This window comes from Danio aesculapii, chromosome 7 (genome assembly GCF_903798145.1).
Source record: "Danio aesculapii chromosome 7, fDanAes4.1, whole genome shotgun sequence".
In the NCBI taxonomy this organism is placed as follows: domain Eukaryota; kingdom Metazoa; phylum Chordata; class Actinopteri; order Cypriniformes; family Danionidae; genus Danio; species Danio aesculapii.
Genome location: NC_079441.1, coordinates 39,508,097 through 39,533,719, shown reverse-complemented (window position 1 = coordinate 39,533,719; position 25,623 = coordinate 39,508,097). Strand labels below are relative to the sequence as shown.

The following is a 25,623-nucleotide window of genomic DNA, read 5'->3' as shown; positions in this document are numbered from 1 at the left end:
TGTTTATTAAAACGAGTACCCCCGACTGGGTAAACATATTTAAAAGCACTCCCTTTTTTATGTATTAATTGAATCAGAAAAAACATTTAAAAATTAAGACAGCTGATGTAAATATTTGTTATTTTAAATGATTTAAAAAGAAAAAAGGCTATATTCCTTAGAGTACAATAATTCTAATCATGTAGAAATTATAGTCTATTATTGATTACAAATTATGTACAAATTATGTAGTTCAGGTCATTTGTTTAATTATAGATCATGCAATCAGATTTTTTAAATTAATTTCACAGTAGATTACTTTTGACCTAACTTGGTATGTAAACTAATGATTTGATTATTTTGTATCATATATTTGAAATAAAATACATTCTATTCTTTGTAAACAGGAAGATGTGTTAAATATTATATTAAGTCACATTTTCCCAGATAACTCAAATCAAATGTACTAACAATTATAGTAATAAGAAAATACTAGTGAAACAGATTTGGCCTGACAAAATTCTTAGGAATTTCTTTATTACATAAAAATGTTTTAACATTTCTTTTGAACAAACATTAAAAGAGCATATGAAGACAAAATTAATTGCCCTCCTGTGAAATTTTAACACTTTTTGAAATATTTCCCAAGTAGTGTTTAACAGAGCAAAGACATATTTCACATTATTTCTTACTAAATTTTATATTGGAATTAAAATAAATAAATAATAATAAAATAAACAAATAAATAAATTAGAAGGTTATATTAAACCCCTTCATATTTTTTAAAGTTGGCTACAGAACAAACCACTGTAAGATTACTTTAAGTCTTGTCAACCTAATTTGAATGTGGACAAATATCAGCTGGCACCTCATAACATGACTCCACACCTTTTTAAATGAATGCCAAAAGTGACAATGTGATTTTAGAAAAGCACATTTTGCCACCACAAAATAAATGGAGAGTGTCAATTTTCCTTATTCCCATTCTTCCTCTCTTTTACATTTCTTTTTGTCAGAGAAAAAGGCTGAGTGAAGGTGCATTTGGCCCTGTGCGTTTCAATTTATCAACCAGCCTTATAGCTATAAGAGCTAAACAGCTTTTAGTCAATGAAAACAGCTGCCCTTTTCTTATTAATGTTTCTTGAAACCCAGCTTTTACATTTTACTAACTGACTGATGAGCAAACATGTATCAAAATGTAAGACTTGTTTTTTTGTATTAGAGGTTTTATAATAAAAGCAATGGCTGTGATCTGACTGCAGATGAAAAGTGCATTGCCTTACTTGACTCCAAGATATAACAATAAGATTTTTGATTTGTTTTAAAATCTGATGTGTACAATGCCATTTGTATAAATAAGAAATTTCTAGCACTTTCTAGTGATTGAATTTGTTTCTACAGTTTCTACTGCTATATTGACAGCAAATTTAGGCTGAATATAAACTCTATTAATATAAATGCTGCTTATTGGCATCTGTTAATTTTTAAATGTGTATAAATGTTTTTAAGTACAAAAATGGATTCTGCAAATAGCCTTAAGACACCTTTTAAAGTAAGAATACAAGTCCTGAGAGGACTCCAGAACAATTTAACAATTAACCAGCCTCAACAAAGAGTTATGGAGACGTATAACTCAGGCAGTTGACGTAAATGTGTGACCTTTTTTGACATCTTTCAAAATTAGAGACCTTTTGAGATGATGAGACCCCCATTTTGTATTCTGAAGCAGCTCCAGAAGACTTGCTGTAGTGGCTCGTTATCCCTTTTCAGGTCTAAAAGGCAGGATATGATCAATCAATAACTCATAAATCCTTCTATAACATATATGAGAAACAGAGTGGTTTCCTCTCTTTCTACTGCTGTCCAACAAGAATCAGATGCCAAGTGATGAGTGTGAAACCTACATTTACAATATTTAGTAAAGTAAAAAAGAATAGTGAACACAATAGGGAGATTCTGTAACGATTTACACTCATGTTGTCCCAAACCTGCAAAACATTAAAATAACACTTGCACATTTATTAAAATATCTTGCTTAATGTTGTGCAGAAGGCCAAACACCATACAGTCACACATTGGTGAGTAAATGACTGCAAAATGTTTGTTTTTGGTTGGTAAATTGTTTCGTTAATGTCTCAAGACTGTACAATGGTTGATTTTTTATTTTGCAGTGTTTGAAAATTCATTATATGCTAAATTGAATCTATTGAAAGAATAAATAGACAACCATTTGTACCAAACTGTTCATTTACATTCTGAGTTTAGCATAAATCGTAAAGGCATAGTTTGCCCCAAAATGGAAAACTGAATTTAAAAAATGATTTAAACCTTGATTACTTGATTTAAACCTTTATGAATTTCTTTATTGAACACAAGAAAATATTTTGAAGTAAGTTGGAAACCTATAGGTGACACAGTGGCTTAGCGGTTAGCACTGTTGCCTCACAGCAAGAAGGACACTGTTTTGAGTCAGTTGTCATTTCTGTGTGGAGTTTGCATTTTTCCCCCATGTTGGCGTGGGTTTCCTCCGGGTGCTCCAGTTTCCCCCACAGTCTAAATATATGCAGTATAGGTGAATTGAATAAACTAAATTGGCTGCAGTGTATGAGTGTGAATGAGTGTGTATGAATGTTCCCCAGTACTGGGTTGCAGCTGGAAGGGGATGTATAAAGGGACTAAGTCGAAAAGAAAATTAGTGAATGAGTGAATAAATGGAAATCTAAAACAATTGACTTACATTATAAGTAAATCAAATACCTTGGATGTCAATGGTTACATGTTTCCAGATATACCTCCAGTATATTTATTGTGTTCAACAAAAGAAAAAAGGTCACACAGGTTTGGATCAAGGGGAGAATAGGTAAATGATTTTCAGTTTTGGGTGAACCATCTCTTTAAGTTGAGACACTACAGGCAAAACGACTTTTTGGCTTTTCCATAATTTTTTCTCACTATAATGGAAAGAAAACATCCTAAATACACGCGTGTTTCTTTTATATTACTCTATCAATTTCATTCATTTTCCTTCAGCTTAGTCTTTTTATTCATCAGGGGTCACCACAGCAGAATGAACTGCCAACTATTCCAGCATATGTTTTACACAGCGGATGCCCTTTCAGCTGCAATCCAGTACTAGGAAACACCCATACACCACGGCCAATTTAGTTTATTCAATTCACCTATAGTGCATGTCTTTAGATTGTGGAGGAAACCCAACCTAGGGAGAACATGCAAGCTCCACACAGAAATGTCAATTGACCCAGCCGGGACTCAAACCAGCAACCTTCTTGCTGTAAGGCGACAGTGCTAACCACTGAGCAACTGTGTTGCCCCCTTTATCAATTTGTGTATGCATATTTCATGTACAGTAGTCTGTTTTCTCAAGAAAGCTTTTTTCTCTGCCATAAATCTCCACTTAAGCAGCAAAGAATGAGTTCATATCTAAAGAATATGTTCATACATAATATGCCCGAACAATACTAATAAATATACTAATTATTTGCACAAAATATTGGATTTTTTGTTCTGGAAATGAGTGCAAATTAGTGGATATTTAATTAATGCTTCAAGGACATATTTAAGTGTACACAAATGTTCTTAATGTAAACAATCAACTGGATGGGTAATAACTTTTAGATCATTAAAAACTGAACATCTAAACTAAACATCATCTGAAGTGTCGTGTCTTGTCTTAAAAAGGCACACTTTTTTCGTCCCTCCGAGACATAAAACACTAATATTTGAATGCAAACCAAACCAGTGAATAAATGTACTTATACGTTAAGACGATCTACAGAATATATGGAGTTCCCGGAGATTCCTTCCACAGTTACTGGTTTCCTTTTAGTGCTGTGATTCATCCAGGAAGTAATTGTGACATTTTCTACGTTATTGACCCCGTTTTTAACCAATCATTCGCTAGCAGCTGTTGTTATGTCCAATCACATTTCACGGTGTTGCTGAGTGGGCGGGTTGTTCTCTGTGTTGTGTTTGTTGGTAGAGCTAGAGCAAGACCAACGATTTCGGTTTTGTTTTCTTTGATTTCCAGTCGCTGAACTATACCGTTCGGCTGATCGTTCAGTAAAATCAGGTAAACGATTTGCATTTCATTAAATGTTACGACTTGTATGTAAAAAAGAAAAACCCGTAAAAGCTCAGTGAAATCACTAGATGGTTCTTGAAGCGTCCAGAGCGACATATGACTGAAGTTTGTGTCAAGCTGGACTAACATGTCAGAACAGAGCACAGCATCGATGCTAAGAAGCTAGCGTCTTTTATTGCTAAATGAAAATTGCCCTAAATAACATAAAGGTATATGTGTACATGACTGGAAATTTGGATTTTTCGTGTCGAAAGAAAATTGACCTGCTGCTGAGTCATTAGCTAGCTAGTCAAAGAAGCTTTAGCCAAGAGGCTAACAGAAGTTCAGTGGCTCTGACTGAAGAAAAACACTTCACTCTTGTGTCTTTTACAGCTTGAATGTACATTTATACAAAAGACATCAAAGAACACGTTCATAAATGGTGATTATTGTCAGTTTTTGCTCGTGTTTTAATGCTTTGAGTCATAACAAATGCATTTGTCCCTTATGAAACAACGCTTTTCTACAACATGTGTCGGACGAGGGTGTATGAATATGTAATAATTGTATAGATAACATCTATATTTCTCAACCAGTGTACATACAATCAATAATTCACATTTCAGCAGTATTGTTTCTACATTTCTAACGTTTATTTAAGTCATTATTTAAGTCTATCTAATGTTGTTTGTTCCTGCTAAATTGTCAGATTAGTTGGTGTTAATATAATTTCCATTCACTTCCGTTTTAACCTTCTACACCTTTATTTATCAACCACAAGGATGAAATGTCTTAGTCATAACAGTCTGCCCTGTGTTATTGTAGTATAGAAGCTCTATACACATATTTCAGCTTCGTGTGCAGTGTATTGAATGTAAATTCTGTTATGAGAGTGTTTAGAGATGTGATTAGTTGCTTAGCTTAACAGCTGTCTGTTCTTCTTTCTGTTTTCTCTGTCCTGCTGGCACAAACAGTACTTTGATCCTCTGCAAACAGGGGTACTTTCATTGATCTCTGCTCGATGGGAAAAGTGTAACCATGTTCAGTTTTGAGGGAGATTTCAGGAGAACACCCAAGGTGTCCCTTGGTGGTGCTAGCAGAAAAGTAAGTTTTCAATGTGATGTGATAGCCAAATTATACTGAAATGTGCCTCACACAAATGTCATGTTTTGTACAACACTATTTTCACTCATAAAAATAATTGTTATAATAACTTAATATTAATAGAAACTAAGTCATCTTTAAAAATAAAACATTAAAGTAAATTCTTTATGAAATTCCAGAGTGACTAAAAGTACTTTGTGAAAAAACATATACAGACAGAACAAAATGAATACCCATGGTTCATGAGTTCTTATGTGATAATTTTCTCTGTCCAAATAGGTGAACATTGTTGCTTTATTATTTACTTTACACTGTCATGGATATGCTCAGGATTAAATGCAATCATGTTTCAAATAATATTCGTTATTTGATATATTGTGTTTTTTGCAGAGAGATCTTTTTACTTCATAAAACCTCACTGTTTCTCCATGAGCCCAAACTATTAGTTTTGTTTTGCCTGTATTTTTTTGTCTGTAAAAGGGCCTGTAAAATCTGTTGATTTGTATTTGATGAATCACCATAAATCATGATTACCGCTACAAATTTGTATTTTATATTTATATGAACTCTGTTTAATTTTGAATACCGATATATATCTCACATGCACTTTGTACAGGAGGAAAAAGCATCACTTCTTCATCGAACACAAGAAGAGAGAAGGAAAAGAGAGGTGAGAATCAGATTTATTGTTTTTTTTTTTAACAGAATTCTAAAATGTGTCAAATAATGTTGAAGATGTTTTAATAGTAAAATAAGACCAAAGTTAGTCATGAAAAGTTTTCAGTTTAGTTTTTTAATGTAATGCAGTGACATTTATGCATTCTGGAATGTACCAATGTGTACACTATATATAAATAGTCACAGTATGATTTGAAGATCTGAAACTTGCAGTTATAAACAAATAGATGTTTTAAAATAAAAAATTCACATTTGTGTGTGTGTGTGTGTGTTTTTCTCAGGATGAGAGGAAAAGATTGAAAAATGCAATCATCATTCAGTCCTACATAAGGGGATACCAAGACAGGAAACAGCAAGTATGTGGAAGTACTCTAAATTCAAGTTCAGAGAAGTTTCTTTAAACGAAAAAACCTGTCTGTATACATGTAGAGGACAGACAGTTACATTCCTACATTTTCTGTCTTTTTATTTATATAGTATGCCATTCAGAGGGGCTCGTTTGACCACTGTGTGTGTCAGTGCCAGTCAGGCTCTGGCCCTCAGCTTACAGACAGTGCCATACTCAGCCAACTGGTTCGCCAGCTTCTCTTTTTTTACAGACTAAGTGAAGACAGACCAAGAATGGTAAGGACCACAAAAATGTTCTGTGCTGCCCCATTTAAAAACTAGTATTGCTCAATTAAGTTTTTTTGTTTACACATTGCTTTTAGTGTTGATTAAAGAAAATTATGAATCTGAGAATCTCAGTGTATAAATGTGCATTTGAAGATGTTCATTTCTTAACTTTTGTAGATCTGGATGTGTCAGTGTTTGGTAAAGCATCATGCTCAGTTCGTCAAGCTGCTGACGTGGCCAGAAAGACAGATCTGTCTGTTTCAGATCAAGAGGATACTGGGACACTGTTGCAGGTACAGAATTAGATGTTTCCTGATACTACTTAGCATTTCCAAAATGTATCCACCTATCATAAATCTTTATGGCTGGGACACGCCAAACCATTGGGCCATTGGTCATGAGCATGAATGAATTGCTCTGTGGTGATCGACAATTAGTGTAGTAATGCTACAGATATGTCCTTTCATGCAGGTGCAGAACGCTTTCTCTTGTTTCAGTCGACTGCCATCCATTTAGTGTTTTACTGTGTTCATGCGCAGCTTTTTTGTCCACATGAGACCAGATGCGAGCTGAAAGCACAGTTGGTTTTCATCTGTGCTAGTGATTTGGTGTCCCGGCCCTTAGTTACACTTGTTGCTTTGTTGCCAAGCCTTTTTTTTTGTCACTTTAAGGTTATTGCAATCATGTGAAGATGACAGTCTGAATGTGGCAGTTCCAATGCGGATGCTGGAGGTGTTTTCGTCTGAGAGAACCTTCTTGCCATTTCTACAGGATGAAAATTATGTCACTGCACTTATTGAGCAAATTTTGCACTATATGGTACAGAAAGGTAAAGAGTTTTCCCACATGTTCTATCTTTCCACAAAAATATGAAAATGTGCCATTATTGGTCTTCTGCCACATAGACCAAAGCTGCTGCTTAAACACATGGAGAAAGTTGACTGATGGATGCAAAAAACGAATTTAAAATAACTAATTTAAAATAACTAAATATTACAGGTTTAGAACTAAAATAATATAGTTATAGTTGGTTATACTTTAGTTCTAAACCTGTAATATCATGCTTATTTGAGTTTAAACACAATTTCTCCTGTGAAGGGTCATCATTTTTCATTTAAATCATTATATTTTAATAATTAAATCTGATATTGTGGTATGAGTTCATGAGAGTGATGAGATGTTGACCATTCTTAGATGCTTATTTGGGGACATACTGTATCTGGTGCTTTGGAATGTGACATAATAATAATAATAATAATAATAATAATAATAATGCATTTTATTTATACTGCACTTTTTTTTACACCCAAAGCACTAACATATCTATAGCATATCTACTCAAACGTAACTATAGATCTTTCTTAATAAGTTTGAGACCATACAAAATATATATGTTTTATTCTAGCATTTTCTTTAATATAATACCTGTCTAAATCAATGTTTTACATCTCTCATTTTCAGGATTCTACAGATCTCTGTATGTTTTAGTGAATCACAAGTTGCCATCGAGTCTAGAGTACCGTGATACCCCTTCCATACCACTGGCACAAACACTGCTGGAACACACGCTCAAGCCTCTGCACTTTACATACAACTCCTGTCCTCCAGATACCAGGTATGCACACAAATGTCCAAATATAAAATACTCGTTACTTATACTAGCCTTTTAACTACATGCTGCATCCAGATTACGTTGCTATAGGAATGTCTTTGTTTTGACATGCGTGATGGAAGGGATCGCCACACAGATAGGTAGCTTTATTCTTCCAGTGGACCAAGGGACAGTAATTCCCTCACTCCTGTGTTTACAGAGAGTAGTAAAATCCAGACAGGATCATTGACTCAAGATGTAATGTTTACACAACATTTACCCTCCATTCTAACACTCAGAGTGATGAACAGTGCTGTTTTCTTTTCTTTTCTCTCTGAACAACGACAAGAGCGCGAGAGAAGAAGCTTGTGCATATAGTCTTGTGTTTGTTCTCTCACTCTCTCTCGTGCACACACACACGCACACACAGAGGCATGTACCCAGACAAACCAGCCAGATGTTTTTACCAATTAAGTGTAACCAGGAACCCGCTGACTAAAATTAACATTGACACATTTACATTTTTAGGTTAATAATATGATTTTTTTTTTTCTTTAAAGATGTTGCGGAATATTTTCAATAAATTAATACAAATGTGAAAACTTACTATTCATCAAAGAATAAAAAAAATTACTTGAAGTTTGCCATCACATTAATAAATTACAATTAGGGAGATATTAAAATAGAAAACATATTTTACATAATTTTTTAAAAACATTTTATTGTATTTTAGCACTAATAAATGCTGCCTTTGTTATTGAAATTGGTCTTGGCTAGATTATTTTAACAGCATTGTGTCTTTAGCGCAAAATAGGTCACTCAGAATTGCTTGTATATTAAACCGTCACTTTGGATAAAATGTATTCTAAATGGCAGCTAAGTTCTTCTAGTACAAATCTTTCCTATTGAGGAGGTTTGTTGGTTTCTTAAATATCACATATCTAAAGGTGTGTCTGAAAGTATATTAACAGAGCACTTGTATTGTATTATATTTTCAAGCTTAAATATAAAAGCTAGTGCTGTTCAGTTTCTTAATCTCTCCTTTTTTTTCATTCACAGGCAGTTTGTTTTTTCAGCCTTCACTGAGGAGTTCATCTCCGCGCCTTTCACTGAACAAATCTATAATTTCTTCGTGCCAGCTTTGTCGGACCCAAAACTAGCTTTCCCATTTCAGAACTTCCTTTGGTCCCTCCAGGCCACCATAGCCTCCTCTGTGCAGGCCAGAACTCAGGCCCCATGGCTCTTTTACTTTGTGCTCTCAGTTGGAGAATCAGGACTCAGTAAGTAGTGTATGGAAGGGAGAATTAAAACAACATTTAGTAACTAATATAATCACTTACTCTCCATTTAAAGAATTAATGAGTGTTTTTGGAAGTCAGGTTTGATTATTGTGTGTTGTGCTTTTGTAGGTTCCCTCTCAGAAGAAGGGTTGTTGTTATATCTGAATGCTCTGCAGACACTTTTGCCATTGTTGCCAGTGACGGAGTGTAACAGTAGAGCTGACATCAACAGTGATTCAGAAGATGAGGAGGAAATGACCGTACACCATCCTGCAGCACCGGTACATGCACATTCTCGCTTATTCACATATTTGCAGCATAGTTTAGCATTTTGATTATTTCTGTCTTTTTCTAAAGGACGGCAGTTGGATATCTGTGCATTACATAACAGAGGAATGTGTACAGAAGATGGACACCAAGCAGCAGACTAATGCTCTGTTAACATTAGTGTGGAGAGACTCGGCAAGTGAAGATGTCTTCACTATGATGGCCTCCATTTGTCACACATTGATGGTGCAACACCGTATGATGGTGCCACGAGTCAGGTCAGATACACAATACACTAAACCTAGTAAATTAGCCTCGCAATCATCATCACATCGAGGGTGATTAATCGAAGGCAATTTTCATGTTCATTTTGTTGATAACAATATTTAGTTTTCAGATGGAGCAAACTTTACTACACAGAGTTGTAGTTCACTGACAAGCTAAGCAAAAACAATTTAATTAGATAATAATGACATTAAGATAATAGTTCTGTCTTAGTTACAGCTGTTTTTGTTAGGGTTGTCAAAAGTATCGACTTTGGCACCAATGAATAATGACTTTTTTCTTTTTACATCCATTTCCCTCTAACATTTTAACGCTGTTGAGGACGTTTTAAACACCGCTGATTGGCCATTGTGTTAACATGCTCAACAGATATGACTGTGATTGGTACTGAAGGTCATTGCTTCTCCACTCTTGACAAATATTCACCAAGTGCCACCAAAGATATAGGAACACTGGAGCATTTGATAGACGTGACTTTTTCCTGTTTATAACGAAACGATATGGAAATGACCAGAATTTTTTTCCATTGGTGGAGATTTTGGGCAAAGAGATTTAATTATCACTCAACCGTGCCTCCCTGACGAGATGTGCATGAAAATTAGGGATGCTCTGAAATTTCAGGCAATGGAATTGAACAGCTGAAAAAGATTAAGAGAAAAATATGAGTCGAAATAAAGGCTTATTAGTGCTGCGCAGTTTTCGTACTGGATGTGGAAAGCCATGTTCTAGGAAACCAGCCAAAATCGCAGTTTGAAATAGCACAATTTTCAGCTCTGTGAATATTCTGCTCATGTACTTGTATATATTTATATGCATGGAACACACATGCTTACCTGGAAATACAAGGTCTGCTCAAGTAAATTTAAGTCAGGACATTTCTACATAGTGAACTTGTTCCTCCTCCATGCAATAGTGTGTTGTCATGGCAAAGCTGGTAAAATGACTCGTTATGTCAATAGAATATGGTTAGTTTCTTAATTTAAAAAAAAATCAGTATAGTTTAAGTGGAGTTAAATTCTAAAAAAATTATTAGATCATTTAATGAAATAATAAATAATTAGTTAGTAGTTACAGTTTTTGGCCAAGTATATCTAGATTTTTTTGGGTTTTTTTTTACTCTAATTTTTCATTTCATTGCATCTTTACAATTTCATTTCAATTAATCACCTAGCCCTAACCCATGGACCTAACATTTTGACTCTTGATTCACTGCACAGAGCAAACTTTTTTTGTTGCAAGAAGGTTTTCTGTAGATGTCCATCAAATTGAAAATATCAAACTGTCCTTAAACATTTGAGCAACCTGTGTTACTTTTTAAAATCATGGCTACTGCTTTTCTGCTAGTTTTAAATCCTAAAAGCAGTAACAATCCTGAGGACACAGTCAGGTAATTAAATCTAATCTTTTTTTTCTTTTCTTTTAATTGCAAGGGCAGTTTTAGTTGCTGTCAGTCATCAATTAGTGTAATGTGCTCTCCTCTACAATCCCCTCTTCTTTACGTACTTCTGATCCTGCAATGTTGACAAAATGAGACCAGGATTTCAGCAGAATAAATGAGTAAACTGAGTGATGGAGAGAAGGGATGGATGTGAAAGACAGGGAAGAGAAGATTGTCTGGTTTAATGAGGAAAGGATATTGATAAAGGCACTGTGCTTTAAAAGGCAGTGCCAATCAGCTTAATCAGAACTAGTTTAAAGTTTCCACACATGTAGTGCCTTTGATCTTGAAGAATAAGTGCTTACAGTAATACCTAGCTTATGTTGTGTCCTCAGTGTTGGAGATCTAGGATTTCTGCATTATGTATTGAAATCAGTTATTTAAAAAAATCTCCAATGGCCATCTAATGCTAGGTAAAGATTTACAAAATTATTTCTCACAGTATTCCCCAGTCTCTGTTAGCTAATGCTGTTCTCAAAAGCCATTTGTTTGGTCTGTGTAATGCATATTTTAGACATTTTGCATTTCTATAAAAATACTAAAGTTTTAGTTGGTGTTTAGTTCAACTCCATTTCATTAGAATAACAATTTCAAAACTATTAAAATAGATGGCAAAGCATAAGTAAAACATAACTATAACAATCTCAGAGCAAATATTAGTGTATGCCTAATTATAAATTACATAATCCAGTTTTCTGAAAATAAAATAATGCATAAACATTTCTTTTGCAGAAAGAGCATAATTTAGTTAAGACAGAGACAACTTAAATGTAGAAAAGCTGCTTTCACAACTGTAATCATTTTACAGTAAAAACAAAGTTCTGAACTGAAAAAAAATTCCAAATTCCTCAAATGAGAGTAAAACTCAGTATTGTTTTTATCATTACTATGGAAACGTAAAGTAAAACATAAAATAATTCAGTTGGCTTGCCTATATTCTTGATTTTCTGACATATTTAAAATATTTTACGTGTTCGTGCATACATGACATAATTTTCAGCACGTTTTCCTGCATATCGTTTACTCAGCCTGTGTTTTGCTTTCTTTCTTTTTTTATTTAGTGGTGATTAGATATTTTACAGCTCCGTCCAAAAAGAGAAGGCTTTTATCATAAATCCTGCCTTCACTACTTTATCATTATTGGATATCTGTACAAAATAATTAGCTGGCCTAGGAAGATTAATTCCTGCAGGAGTGGATGGGATAGTTTTACAAGAGGTATAACAGCTGGCCTTGATTTACAACCTTTAAAGAAGCGCCCAGTGTGCATGCAAACTTGGTAGCCGTTTTAAACATTATCATATTTTAAAAGTGAAGAGTGTGGCTGTATTTCACTCTCAACAAGGTCATTATATTGTCAAACCTGTTTTAGTGTAAATAGCAAGAATGGTTCTTATGCATTGAAAGGTCTCAATGTTAAGAGGACTGGACTTGCTTTAGCTATTTAAAGACACTATAAAGATAATTAAAAACAACAAAAAAAAATCATGTTATTCACCTTAATAATTTTTTATTATGCTATTTATGGAAATGTGGTGGCTAGTATGCCCATCTAATTAATTCATAATTTTATTAATTTATCAAATTTGTTAAAAAAAAAATCCCTCAAACATTTGCTTTTTGTAACCACTAAATAGCTCAACTTAATTGCTTTTCCCCACTAATTTTCCCCATGACCCTGGGAAAACCGCACAATCTGTAGCCTCTTTTTATAGTATTTTGCCTTTGATTGATTTTCTTTTTTGGGCTGTAATTATTTAATTAATTTATTTTTAAGATTTGGTCTGTTTTTTTCAGTGTCTATGTATTTAAATATACATTTTGGACTAGTTACTTTTCACATGGTTGTACGTTTTCAGAGTTTGTTAAACTCGTTTTTCAATGAGAGTTTTTTTTGGCAACACTTAACCCTTGATATCACTTCCATGTTGTGTTTTTTTTATTATTATTATTATTATTTATTTTTTTTGGTTTGTGTCTTTTCTTGGTCACTATTAATTAAATATAAATGTACATTTAGTTGTAGTATTGCAACTTGACGATGAAGGGATGTTTAACCAAAAAATGAAAATTTCCTTTCCATTTCCTCACACAAAAGTTTAGGAATTTATTTCTTTTGTCGAACATTAAGACATTGTGAAGAATGTTGGAAACCAGCCGCCATTGACAGCCATAGTAGGAACAAAAATACTACAGTATATACTACAGAAGTCAATGGCTGCTGCTTTCCAATAGAAAGAAACTCAAAGAGGTTTGGAACAAGTGGATGATAAGTAAACAATGCAATTTTCATTTTTTGGCTAAAAATCACTTTACGACAACATATTGGGAGGAAAGGTCTATAGTATTGTAAACAGAAGTACTTTGTATGCTTGTGTTGTACACCAGCTTTAATCGTATTTTCACCCTTAATTACTTTCAATTATGCTTTATTTATTCTTTCACCCCTTGACACAAAACAACCATGCTGTAACCGCCGGAGCGATTTCTCGCACCATGGTGTGACGACTGTTAGCTTTAATGATTTGGGTGACCTAAGCACAGTGCCTAATCTGTGATGGCAGCACTGCCTCTACAGTCAGGCAATTGTAGTCGTGCTACATTGTTTCCACGGTCGTCATTAACTTAAATGGAGCCCCCACAGGAACCACTGGTCTGTTTACGACCCTGAAGCGTCTGCTAGTTTACTAATGGAAGGTGCCTCACCTAAATAAAGCTTAATGGCTCATTTAATCTTTCCTGTGGTCACATACAAAGACTAGAAATTCCAGCTCACTGGCTTGTTTATATTTTTTCCCACTTTATGAGTCCTCCTGGAGATCTGGGATGTTTAGGTTTTATGGGCAGGAGATGTGGTTATCTGAACATCCAGATGAGCATTGTTCCTGTGACACCTTTGAAAGTGTTACTGAATTGTTTAGTAACCGACACTAATATCAATATCGATACATATAGATACTTTGGCCAACTCCTCAAAAAATAAAAAACAACAACAGGAAAAACAATTGAATAATAACTTTCATTTGATTTGAATATCAGCAAGTGTTTACTGTCTGCTAAAAAGAGTATAAAATACAAATAAATAAATATAAATCCAAATAATATATAAATATAATCCAAAATAGCATACGTCTCTCTATGACAAAAGTATTAATTGTTACCGCTGAGCATTTTAAATAAGCATCGGTTCACAATAGAATTTTTTTTGTTAACAGTTTTGTAATAATTTTTCCCTCTTATTCTCACTTGTGCTTATTTTCTAGAAAGTTCTTCAGCCATTTTCAGGTTCTTAGAAATGAAAATAAGAATTTACTTATAAGAAGATGTTGGGAGACGAGACCTGTAGTGTTCTTTAGCACAGTAGTGTGCAGGATAATATTTGTTAATAATAGTTTATCATTCGCACCTCTGTTTCTTTGGGTTCTTTGACCGTTATATATTTAGCACATTTAGATTTACAGTAGTGTGAATTGTATTATTGTAAATCAGATCAAATTTTATACATTTTATGTGTGCGCTCCTTTTTTACAAAATCAGAGCTCTATACCTTTATACGTGATCGAATTTCAAATCATAAAATGTAAAGCACCCTAATTAAAATGTACAGTATCTCCACCAAACCTATTTTACCCTTCCAACATCACTGGCGAGTGTAACATTCTTACTGGTAAATGTTACTCGTAAACAGACTGGTATTGTGATGCTTGTGTGCCTGGCTGTAAGCAACACAAGCGAAAAAATGCCATGATTTTCTTCACATTTCTACTTTGTCTAGAAATTGTGGGTGGTCGCCAAGTCTACCTATATTTGCAGCCATGTCTCTAGTTTTGTCACCATGAGAGCCAGAGTCTATCAAAATATTTTTGGCATGCACTCAGTGTGCTGTAGAAGCAGCGTCTTCCCCCTATTATTAAACACTCAGAACTACTGCTGTCTCACTTTTTTTCACCTTCCAAATTATTACCCCATCATTGAAGCTGCTATCTGATTGCCTAATCTACATCCACACACCTAGTGCTAACCCGTCCCCCAAACCTACTAGAACGAAAGGGGTAATAATCTCACAATTCAGCACAAATTAGATAGATGCTAATAAAATCTTGAATTATACAGGTTTTTTTTTTTAATCAGAGTGTGTGTTTGAGTTAGAGAGAAAGTGTGTGTGTGTGTGTGTGTGTGTGTGTGTGTACATAATGATTCTGCATTAATGCATAAAGTAAAAAAAACAAACAATTTTTGTGTAAAAAAGGCTCTATCATACAAATGTACACCCTATTAGCTATTACAAATGCATTTGTAAGTTTCATCTGTATTATTCTCTAAGTTTAAATCAAAAATGTTAGCCAAAATTGCTTTCCTGTTAAAAGATGATTATTTGAATCTCAAGTAAAGATGCCAATTCTCTTTTTTTGTCTTTTTCAGGCTTCTGTACAGTTTAGCCTTCAATGCACGCTTTCTTCGACACCTCTGGCATTTAATCACATCTATGAAGACTAAAATGATCACAGGGTGAGTTTTCTACATTTTCATTTCTAATATCCTGAGTATAATATTAATAACTCTGTTTTTCTTTTCTCTGTTTATCCTCTCTCCCGGTGGGTGTAGCTCTATGGTTCCCTTGTTGCAGGTGATGTCTCGAGGTTCGCCAATGACTCTGGAGGACTCTAACAGGATCATCCCCCTCTTCTATCTCTTCAGTTCACTCTTCAGTCATTCACTCATCTCTGTGCACGACAGCGAGTTCTTTGGCAGCTCAGCTGATGGTATGAACATCTATTTTACATCAATGGAGCAATAACTCAATAGAAGTATATAGTAATAGAAGTATCTAATAAAATACCTTTTAAACACAACCAGATTAGTTTGTAATTTTGCTTTTTATTTTGGTCTTGTTAAAAGGACAGTTCACCCAAACATGACATTTCTGTCATCATTTACACACCCTCCACTTGTTCCAAATATGCACAGCTAGTGTTGTTTCCCCTACTGATAAACTTCCAGTAAACAGTTAATGTGGCTGTTTTCAGTTTCATAAAGTTCCTTTTACAGCATCGATGTTGTAATGCAATTAAAATATAATAGGTTAAGTAGACTTAAGCATTCTTTTAGTTGTTCAAGAGTAAAACATGATGAAAAATCATTAACATCCATGTGCCGTCAGATCAGCAGGCCAGCACAACATCTCCATTGAAAAACTCCATATATTTTAAACATATGGCACAGAAAAATGGAATTTAATGCAGTGCTTCTTCTACATTCTGAGACCCAATTCTTAAAATATATCAATCAGGCTGTGAAGATCATTGATCATTAAAGAAAACAGACCTTAAATGCATCAGTTTTGTAACGGCATAGTTCACCGGAATCGCTTTAACTTACTGAAAATTAAAACTCCTTCTGCATATACCCTGTTGTCTTGAAGAATGCTGGAAACTAGTAGCCATTGATTGCTATGGATGTCAGTGGCTACTGGTTTTCAACATTCTTCATAATATCACCTCAAGATATTATTTTTAACAGAAAAAACAAACTTAAAGTTTGGAACTTTTTTACTGCATGGTATGGCTCACAATGGATTGTTTCATTTGATTTCCAATGCAGTTTAGCACATAGTGTGTGGAATTGTCACTATAGTCGCACCAGCTCTACCTTCATGACTTTATAAAAAAACATTTTTATTCCAGTATCTTTTTCTTGAGGTAGTGTAAAATTGGTGGAGTCATGCGAATCAATAATCGAAGAATGCAGAAATGCCGGTGACACAAAAATCCAGTGATGCCACCAATTGGTGATCAGCAATGTGTATTCATGCTGTTTTTGATTATAATACAGTTCACCTGGTACATCACCTGGGGTTGTACTAAAATAGTATCAGTTATCGAATTAAACTTCTCTGACCACATTTCTAGAACTGCTCGATCTTGCAGATTCGCACTATATAACATCAGAAAGGTCCGACCCTTCATATCTGAACATGCAGCTCAACTTATTGTTCAAGCTCTTGTTCTCTCCAAACTGGATTATTGCTACTCTCTACTAGCCGGGCTTCCAGCTAATTCTATCAAACCTCTTCAGCTGCTTCAGAATGCAGAAGCACGAGTGGTCTTTGATGAACCCAAAAGAGCACGTCACTCCGCTACTCACCCGTTTGCACTGGCTGCCAGTTGCTGCTCGCATCAAATTCAAAGCTCTGATGTTTGCTTACAAAGCGACCTCTGGCTCTGCTCCTTCTTATCTGCTCTCACTTCTGCAGATTTATGTGCCCTCCAGAAACTTGCGTTCTGTGAATGAACGTCGCCTCGTGGTTCCATCCCTAAGAGGGAAGAAATCACTTTCCCAAACTCTCGCATTCAATCTGCCCAGTTGGTGGAATGAACTGCCTAACTGCATCAGAACGGCAGAGTCACTTGCTGTCTTCAAGAAACGACTAAAAACTCAACAATTTAATCTCCACTTTCCTTCCTAATCTGTAACTGCCTCTCTGGCTATACCACTAACTGTACTCTCTCTCAAAAAAAATTTATAAATAAATTTCTAATGCTTTGCTTCTTAGACTTTACACACCTGAAACTTGTCTATAGCACTTGTTCACTGCTGCTCTTATAGTTGTGTAAATTGCTTCCTTGTCCTCATTTGTAAGTCGCTTTGGATAAAAGCGTCTGCTAAATGACTAAATGTAAATGAATTCAAAGCCCCCAAAAGCAAGCCATACCAAGCACTAGTTTGCACTATAAATGCTAAATGGTCATTTTTGGGTGAACCATCTCTTTAATTCCATTGCACTTTTAAAAAGTCTCATTTCTCAATGTTAGCTTTGTTTAAAAATGCAGTGTTACAAATGAAATGTTTTCCTTTGCTCGTGCAGGTCAGAGCCAGTCGTCCATGATGCCCTTCTCTCTGGGAGAGTTGGTCACGTTGTCTCGGTGTTTGCGGGATGCATGTTTGGGAATCATAAAGCTGGCCTATCCTGAGACTAAGACTGAGCACAAAGAGGAGTATGTAGCGGCGTTTCGCAGCGTCGGAGTGAAAACCAACAGCCAAGTACAGCAGCGCATTCAAGCTCAGCAGAAACGATGGGTGCAGCTCTTTAAGGTGATTCCCTCTATGTTTTCTATTTCTTAGCTGATATTCACTCAGAAGTAGTGGAAAAGATTAAACGTTAGTGAGAAGATTCTCACTTGTATTCAATCTACATCCAATAGCGCTGATAATTTCTTCAGTGGGTGTTGCGCGTTTCTATTAACCATGCGCTGTATTAGCAGCACTAACAACGTCTTTGATGACCTAATTAGATGGGTTGACAATTAATGAGCCGAATGGTCTGAGCATCTGTTAGGGCCATCAGTGCTGATCAGCCAGGCAGGAAGACCACTCACTCGGGAAATTAATAGGTTGTTTGCCAAGACTAAGTGAGCTGAATAACGGCATTAGGATATTAGTCAGCTGTCTTCACTCTCTGTCTTCCTCCATCGTCCTCTTCCTCGTCTTCCTCCATCATGTTCTCGCGTCCGTCCCCCTGTCAGGTTTCAGCTTTTCCCCTCATTATTTATGTGTGTGGTTTAACCAGATCTCTTGCTGCCTGTTGACAGCTCATTGCCCTGCTTTTGTCCTTTCATTTAACTAAACATCTTGTCAGTAGATTTGTGGAGCTTTCCAACATTGGCAGTTACAAATGAAAGCGCATAATTTATACAATTTAGACGCATTATAAAATTAATGTGAGGCAATTTATATGATTATTCAATGTATATTTTCAGAGACCTGTTTTAATAATTTAACACTTTTATCCAAACTATAAAAATATATAATTAAAAGATAAAGTCATATAATTTTCATTATAATCTGCAAAACAATAGATTTTTCCCCTATTACATCTAATATTTAGTGATGCATTTTAGGACTGCTCGATTATGGGGAAAATCATATTTTGGTCATAATTGTAATCACATTTATTCAAAACGATTATCAATTTAAGTCAAAATTATTCGCCCGCCTGTGAATTTTTTTATATATAAATATTTCCCAAATGATGTTTAACAGAGGAATTTTTCACAGTATTTCCTATAATATTTTTTCTTCTGGAGAAAGGCTTATTTGTTTTATTTTGGCTGGAATAAAAGAAGGTTTAAATATTTCGAAACCTATTTTAATAGCTCAATGTTATTTGCCCCATTAAGCAATATATATTTTTGATCGCCTGCAGAAGAAACTATACAATGACTTGCCTAATTACACTAATTAAGCCTTTGAATGTCACTTTAAGCTGAAAACTAGTATCTTGTAAAATATTATGTGCCGTCATCATAGCAAAGATAAAAGAAATCAGTTATTAGAGATGAGTTATTAAATCTGTTATGTTTAAAAATGTGTTGAGAAAAATCTTTCCATTAAACAGAAATTGGGGGAAATGGGGGGCTTATAATTCAGGAGGGCTAATAATTCTGACTTTAACTGTATATATTTAGTTATTTTCCTTCCTGTAAATAAGGAAAGAGAAATAAATACAATAGAATAAAAATATGAAACAAACTGTGCTTTAAGTATCTTTACCGTAAGAAAAAACTTCAGCTACAGCAGTCCTTCAGTCAAGAGCAGTGAAGGATTTTCTCCATTTGTTGTTTGATTAATGATAAAAACAGGCGGCAGCAGGATTATTGCACGCTGTCACTTTAAGAATAGTGTGGCTCTGATATGGTTTCTCTTTCACATGTCTTTAGATTCTCAACTTTTTTGTTTATTATACAAATGAGGGTTAATATGAATAATCACTAAACACCGCGCTCTGACACAAATGTGCATGTATTGTATTTTGCATGTATTAAAGCGCTCACATTAAGATGGTGTTAGGTTTGTGTGCTCTGCTTGTCTCCGAGGCTAAGCGTGCACACACAACAGCCTGCGCTCTTTCGCGCTTTAAAACAAACATGAATGATGCGCATCCCGTAATGCAAACGTTACATTACAGCACATTTCATGTGGAACTGAGCCTTGCAGAGGAACAGATGTGTACAACTGGAAAGGGGGCGGTATATGATGCAATAATCGTTTATCTCGATTAATGTTTTTTCATAAATGTTAGAAGCCAAAATCAAAATCAGATTTTCGATTAATTGCACAGCCCTAATGCATTTTCAGAACTTGTTCAGTTGCAGTGAATTTTTTTTTTTAATTATGCAAAGTCTCCATCACACAGTGCACTTTTGGCTTGCATTAGGTTTACCACCAATCAGCCATTTAAAGCGTAAGATGATCTGCATTGGTCTGAGCAGGGCTGGTGGGTTAAAGATGATAATTACATTAGATAATACCCGATTAGTTTCTAGTTTTTGAAGTTCAATTTTCAATTAAGGCTTTTTCACACTTGTTTATCTCACTCACACAAACACTCAGATCTGCACCAATATATTCTGTCAGAGATCATCCGATGACGCGGTCTTAGCTTTTTTGTACAATTTTGTTATTGAACCAAAGAAACATACTGGTTCTTAATGAAAAGTGTCAGTCGTCGAAAATTCAGTCGTTTCTAATTCTGTCGTTGAGAACAATACTTATCATAGTCGAATGCCAAGAGCATGTCTTTTCATTGCTCATCTTCGAAATACATACATTGATAATAAAAAAGGCACACATTTCTAAAATAAATGACTCGTCACTGCATCTTCATATTATCTTCTATTGTCCTCAATTGTAAGTGATAAATTTCAGTAATAAATAAAAAGTATTTTCAGCCATTATTATATCTCTGCTAAGTTATATGTAATTTATCATTAATAATAATAATTAATAATTAACTGTTATAGTCAGTTAAATGTCTGTTGAAGGAGCAGAATTAGCAGATATTAAGCAGACAGTTTACTAATACTCAAATGGACCATCAAAATGAAGTGTTATCAAATATAATTTTGTTGTTGTAATTTTACAGTCAAATTATTAATAATAATTGACAAAATAATAATTTTAAAATATATTTTAAAACTAATAATAATACTAAATATAATTTCTCTTTTTCTCTAATCTGTTCTCCCATTTTATTTTTGTAAAATAATGAAGCTTCATGGCTGATAAATACAGGTTGTCGGCTAAATCTCTTGCCAGGTGTGACAAAAAAATAAATAAAATAGACAAAAATGTTGCTTTGTGAAAATCTTTCTACTCTACATCTTTGAAGACACCTTTACAGATAAAAGGGACAAACATCAATTCATTAGTGGAATGTTTCTTTATTTATTTTGGTAATTTGTACAATTTCAGTAAACCTCTCTTTCTGAGTGAAACATTTAAAACAACAGCTCATTGTTAGGGATCTGTTAGTTGTATCAATGCAGCACACAATAGACCCTGAAATATTTCCACAAAAGATGGCGGAAAACGCCTCCTGTCAGCTAAAACGACCCATTAAAGAAGTACAAGCAGGAGAAACGCATTTCCCAAATTGAATGTGCAATTTACAGTCAGCTCTAACGCTGTTGACCCCTCACACACTAATGTTTGCCTCCAGCCATGGGCCGTCCCTCCGGATGTTTTATCACTCCTATTGTCGAGCTATCTATTTAATTGAAAGAAGTTAATTGAATGAAAATGATCAACTAAGCTTGTATTAATATTGCTAATGGAACTTTCTTCTTGGCCGTGTTTGGAGAAGGATGTCACTGCAGGAGTTTTGGAGAGACCCATTAAGGCCTGCACTTAACCCGATGGGCTAATTAACCAATGCTTATTCATTCCAGTTAGACAGAAAGAGCCTTCGGACCCCCTACCCCACAAACCCACCAGCAACAGAGTTTTGCACTTGCCATTATTACAGACTCTCTGGTAGCGTTGCTCAGAGATTGATCTGCATTTTCTAGAAATGACCAGCGCGACATTTGTTTGACACTGTAATCTAAGAAAAAGGTATTAAGTAGAAGTGTAGATAAGTGAATTCAGATGAAGTCGACTGATGTTAGAGATGAATTACGTGACGTTTAAAATAAAAATCAGACACATTTGGTCATTTGTGGTATTGGGTTTTTTGAGACTATATATGTATATTAGTGTCCTCAAGCTAACAAATTACATATCACTGATTTGTTGTGCCAGCTAGTCAATGAGAGGACAAATTCATCAACCTATTGCATTATTACATGAAATGACCTCATTAAGAAATTGTACACATTTAAAGCATAAAATAGTTGTTTCTTCTTGCAGGTTTGTTAAAGCATTAGCTCACCCCAAAAAATAAAATTCATTGTTGTTTAGGCTTTGTGCTACATAAATCAATCATAAATACAAACACAACACTGGATATAAGAGCTATTTAAAAAAGAAACCTATGCATAACTAACATATACTATAAGATACTTATACACATAATGCAGGCTATATGAGTACTTCTACGTGAGACTGAACAATGTTGGGCAGAATATTGTGCAAGAGAGGTATTAAAGGTGAATATTGGGCAAAAGAAGTGTTTAAGGTTTAATAACGTTATTTAAGGTTGAAGCAAGCGGCGCAACACGATTGTGGTACTTTTATAGTAAACATAATTTTCATTATTGAGTTTTTGCAAGATGGAGTTTAGATAAAGTGTCAGGTGCATAAGAAAGAAAAGTGTTTCTACCGTTGGTTTGTCAAGCCCACTTACCTGAATGAAGCATGATTTGAAATGCACAATGTTACCAAGAGAAATGGAGTGATTAAGAAGGTGTCTATAGTGCAAATGTGCAACCTGGTGCAAGAGTCAGAGAGACGAGAGGTCAGAGAGATGAGAGGTTTTTGACAGATTTGTTTTCTTACTTTTTTTTTTAAATAGTGTTAATAGCCTCATGAACACAGCCAACTAAACACAAACACACTCAAATTTAGGATTTTTGGTGAAAAATAATTGAAATACTTAGTTTTTTTTTTAACTAAACCCTTATCATATATCCCAAAACAGTTGAAATGTATTAAATGTTACATAGAAACATTCTGTTTTTTAATATAATTTTTAATGTTTCTGGATTCTGTCATTTATATGGATGAGTATGAAAAATATATATTTTTTTAAATGTCCTTGTAATATGAAAATAAATGTATGACAGTGGAACCACATTGGAGTTTTTAATTGCTTTCTTGATTATTTTGATCAAATGCTTTTCATACATTGAAACCCCACTGATCAAATGATGATCATTCATTAAAAAATATGTTTCTTTAAAGGTGATTACCAACCTTGTGAAAATGCTAAAAGCCCGAGATATCCGAAGACCGTTCTGTCCATCAGGTCATTGGCTTTCTGATGAGGTCAACATCAGGGCAGACAAGGTAAAACTGTTTAAATAATGTATTAACAAAGAAAAACTGTGATGGGTATAATTTTTTATTATGAAAAGAAATGAGTGCAATTTTTTACAAAACAGATAAATACACCTTAAAGGGATAGTTCACCACAAAATTGACTCCACCTCTACTTAGGAACTTTCTTTCTTCTGTTAAACACAAAAGAAGATATTTTGAAGAAAGTTGGAAACTGGTAGCCACTGACATCCAGAGTATTTTGTTTTCCTAATTTGAATGTTAGAGGCTACAAGTTGCCAACATTCCTTAAAATATATTTGTGTTCAATAAAAAAAAAAACACTCATGATGGTTTGAAACCACTTTAAAGGGTGAGTAAATTAAAATTTTGGTGGGCACCATTGCTTTAAGTAGAAATATACAAGATGTGTTAAATTGATAATAGCTTGCAGTGATCTAACTTGTTTAATATATTAATGTTTGTGTGTAGGTGACTCAGCTCTATGTGCCGTCTGCGAGGCATATATGGAGAACTAGGAGAATGGGACGAATCGGACCTCTTCAGTCCACATTAGATGGTAAGGCTTGAATTGAAGTATACGTATTGAAGTACTGTGAAACACAAGCTAAAAAGGAAAGCATAATAATATAGCTTCCGTAAAGCAATTTAATTTCAATGGAAGGGCTGTGTGGGTGTTAACGCTAACTAGTACCAGCATGTCTGATCTTTTCCATGCTACCCTTAAGCATATGTGCTTAAAAATTCAATTAGCTTAAGACTGGACACATCTGGTTGCCTGTTTGTCCGGACCTTTTTCATTTTCCTAAATGGACTTGCGAGGTAGTGACGAATGGCTCCTGTATTGACCATGCTGTGCCATATTTCTCCACTAAGATGGCCTCTTGATGGCTGGTTTGTGGAGAGAGAGAACACTGACTGATCGCTCCACCATTCAAGCAACCTAGTAGATGAATGACACTTCTCATCTGCTGCTATGGCAGTTTTTTCCGCCCGTGGTCGAAACGTTTGTAGGACGGAGTTTTAATACAAAACAAACGTCCCAGTAATGGAGGGAGAGGACAGGTGGATGGGCAAATCGCTGCTGAGTTAATTAAAAGTGTGTGGCAGGGAAGACAGAGGGCGATTGAGCGATCTTTAATGGGATGCTCTGTAAATACCGCATTCAGCAAGGCTGGAAGTGGAGCTCACTCAAGGTTGTGCGAGTGTACAGAAGCAAATGAAGTGGGTCTTTAGCAACAGACATCTAGACCATCATCATTGTCTTGTGCAGGTTAATTATCCCTTTAGCAATTAACTGCTGCATTTTTTGATCTTGTTGTGAAAGAAACATGTGTAATATAAATTGCACTGTTTAAGATCTTTTTTTTTTTAAAGGGAAGATCTTAAGCTTGCCAATGCTCTATTTGTTTAATAGAGAATATAGTAAAATAGCATGTTGTGAATTATTGTTACTGTTAAAAATGGTGCCCAAGATTTGTTGTTGTTGTTAGAAATGTTGACTGTTTTTTTTTATATTTTAATGATATTTCAGTGAGAACATTTTTCATAGATCCATTCTATGTTTAATAGTAAGTTCAAATGGAAAAATACTGTTCTTAAACATTTGAACTGTAGTATAACGTATATTTAGTAAAATCTGTAAAATTGTCTGGATATTCAGTATAGAATTGCTTGACAATGGTGTAGCTTTTGTACATGTAAATTTAGGAGTGGATTAATAAGTCATCAGTAGGCAGAATCTGCGCACACAGAAATCCACAAATTTCTGCACATCTTTAGCCCATCATTGAGTCTATTTATTTACTTGTGGCAATTTATAATTAATCAGTTTTTAAATTGATTCAGTAATATTATTGACTAATATAAAAATGTTCATTTGATTTATTTACGATACAGTGTGTAAAGTAATATTTTCTGTCTTTTAGTAGATATACTATATGAGATACTTGCTTTGTTTACCAAATAAGTGGATCTAGATGGATTTGCATTGTAAACATTAAATAAAAGTTAAAAGGCTATTATTTTT

General features: G+C 34.6%; 1 protein-coding gene across 1 annotated transcript in view; it reads left to right on the top strand.

Annotated features, from left to right (window-relative positions):
- Nucleotides 1-3,960: 3,960 nt before the first annotated feature.
- Nucleotides 3,961-25,623, top strand: part of ube3c (ubiquitin protein ligase E3C) — a 46,950-nt gene continuing 25,287 nt past the window's right edge. Inside the window, exons 1-16 of the mRNA XM_056461909.1 lie at nt 3,961-4,069; nt 5,035-5,164; nt 5,781-5,834; nt 6,124-6,198; nt 6,320-6,466; nt 6,635-6,750; nt 7,129-7,286; nt 7,919-8,072; nt 9,108-9,328; nt 9,458-9,609; nt 9,686-9,873; nt 15,741-15,827; nt 15,924-16,081; nt 18,184-18,410; nt 23,499-23,603; nt 24,066-24,153. Coding sequence (XP_056317884.1) covers nt 5,099-5,164; nt 5,781-5,834; nt 6,124-6,198; nt 6,320-6,466; nt 6,635-6,750; nt 7,129-7,286; nt 7,919-8,072; nt 9,108-9,328; nt 9,458-9,609; nt 9,686-9,873; nt 15,741-15,827; nt 15,924-16,081; nt 18,184-18,410; nt 23,499-23,603; nt 24,066-24,153 — 1,996 coding nt within the window. The 5' untranslated portion in view covers nt 3,961-4,069; nt 5,035-5,098. The remainder of the gene's footprint in view (nt 4,070-5,034; nt 5,165-5,780; nt 5,835-6,123; nt 6,199-6,319; nt 6,467-6,634; nt 6,751-7,128; nt 7,287-7,918; nt 8,073-9,107; nt 9,329-9,457; nt 9,610-9,685; nt 9,874-15,740; nt 15,828-15,923; nt 16,082-18,183; nt 18,411-23,498; nt 23,604-24,065; nt 24,154-25,623) is intronic.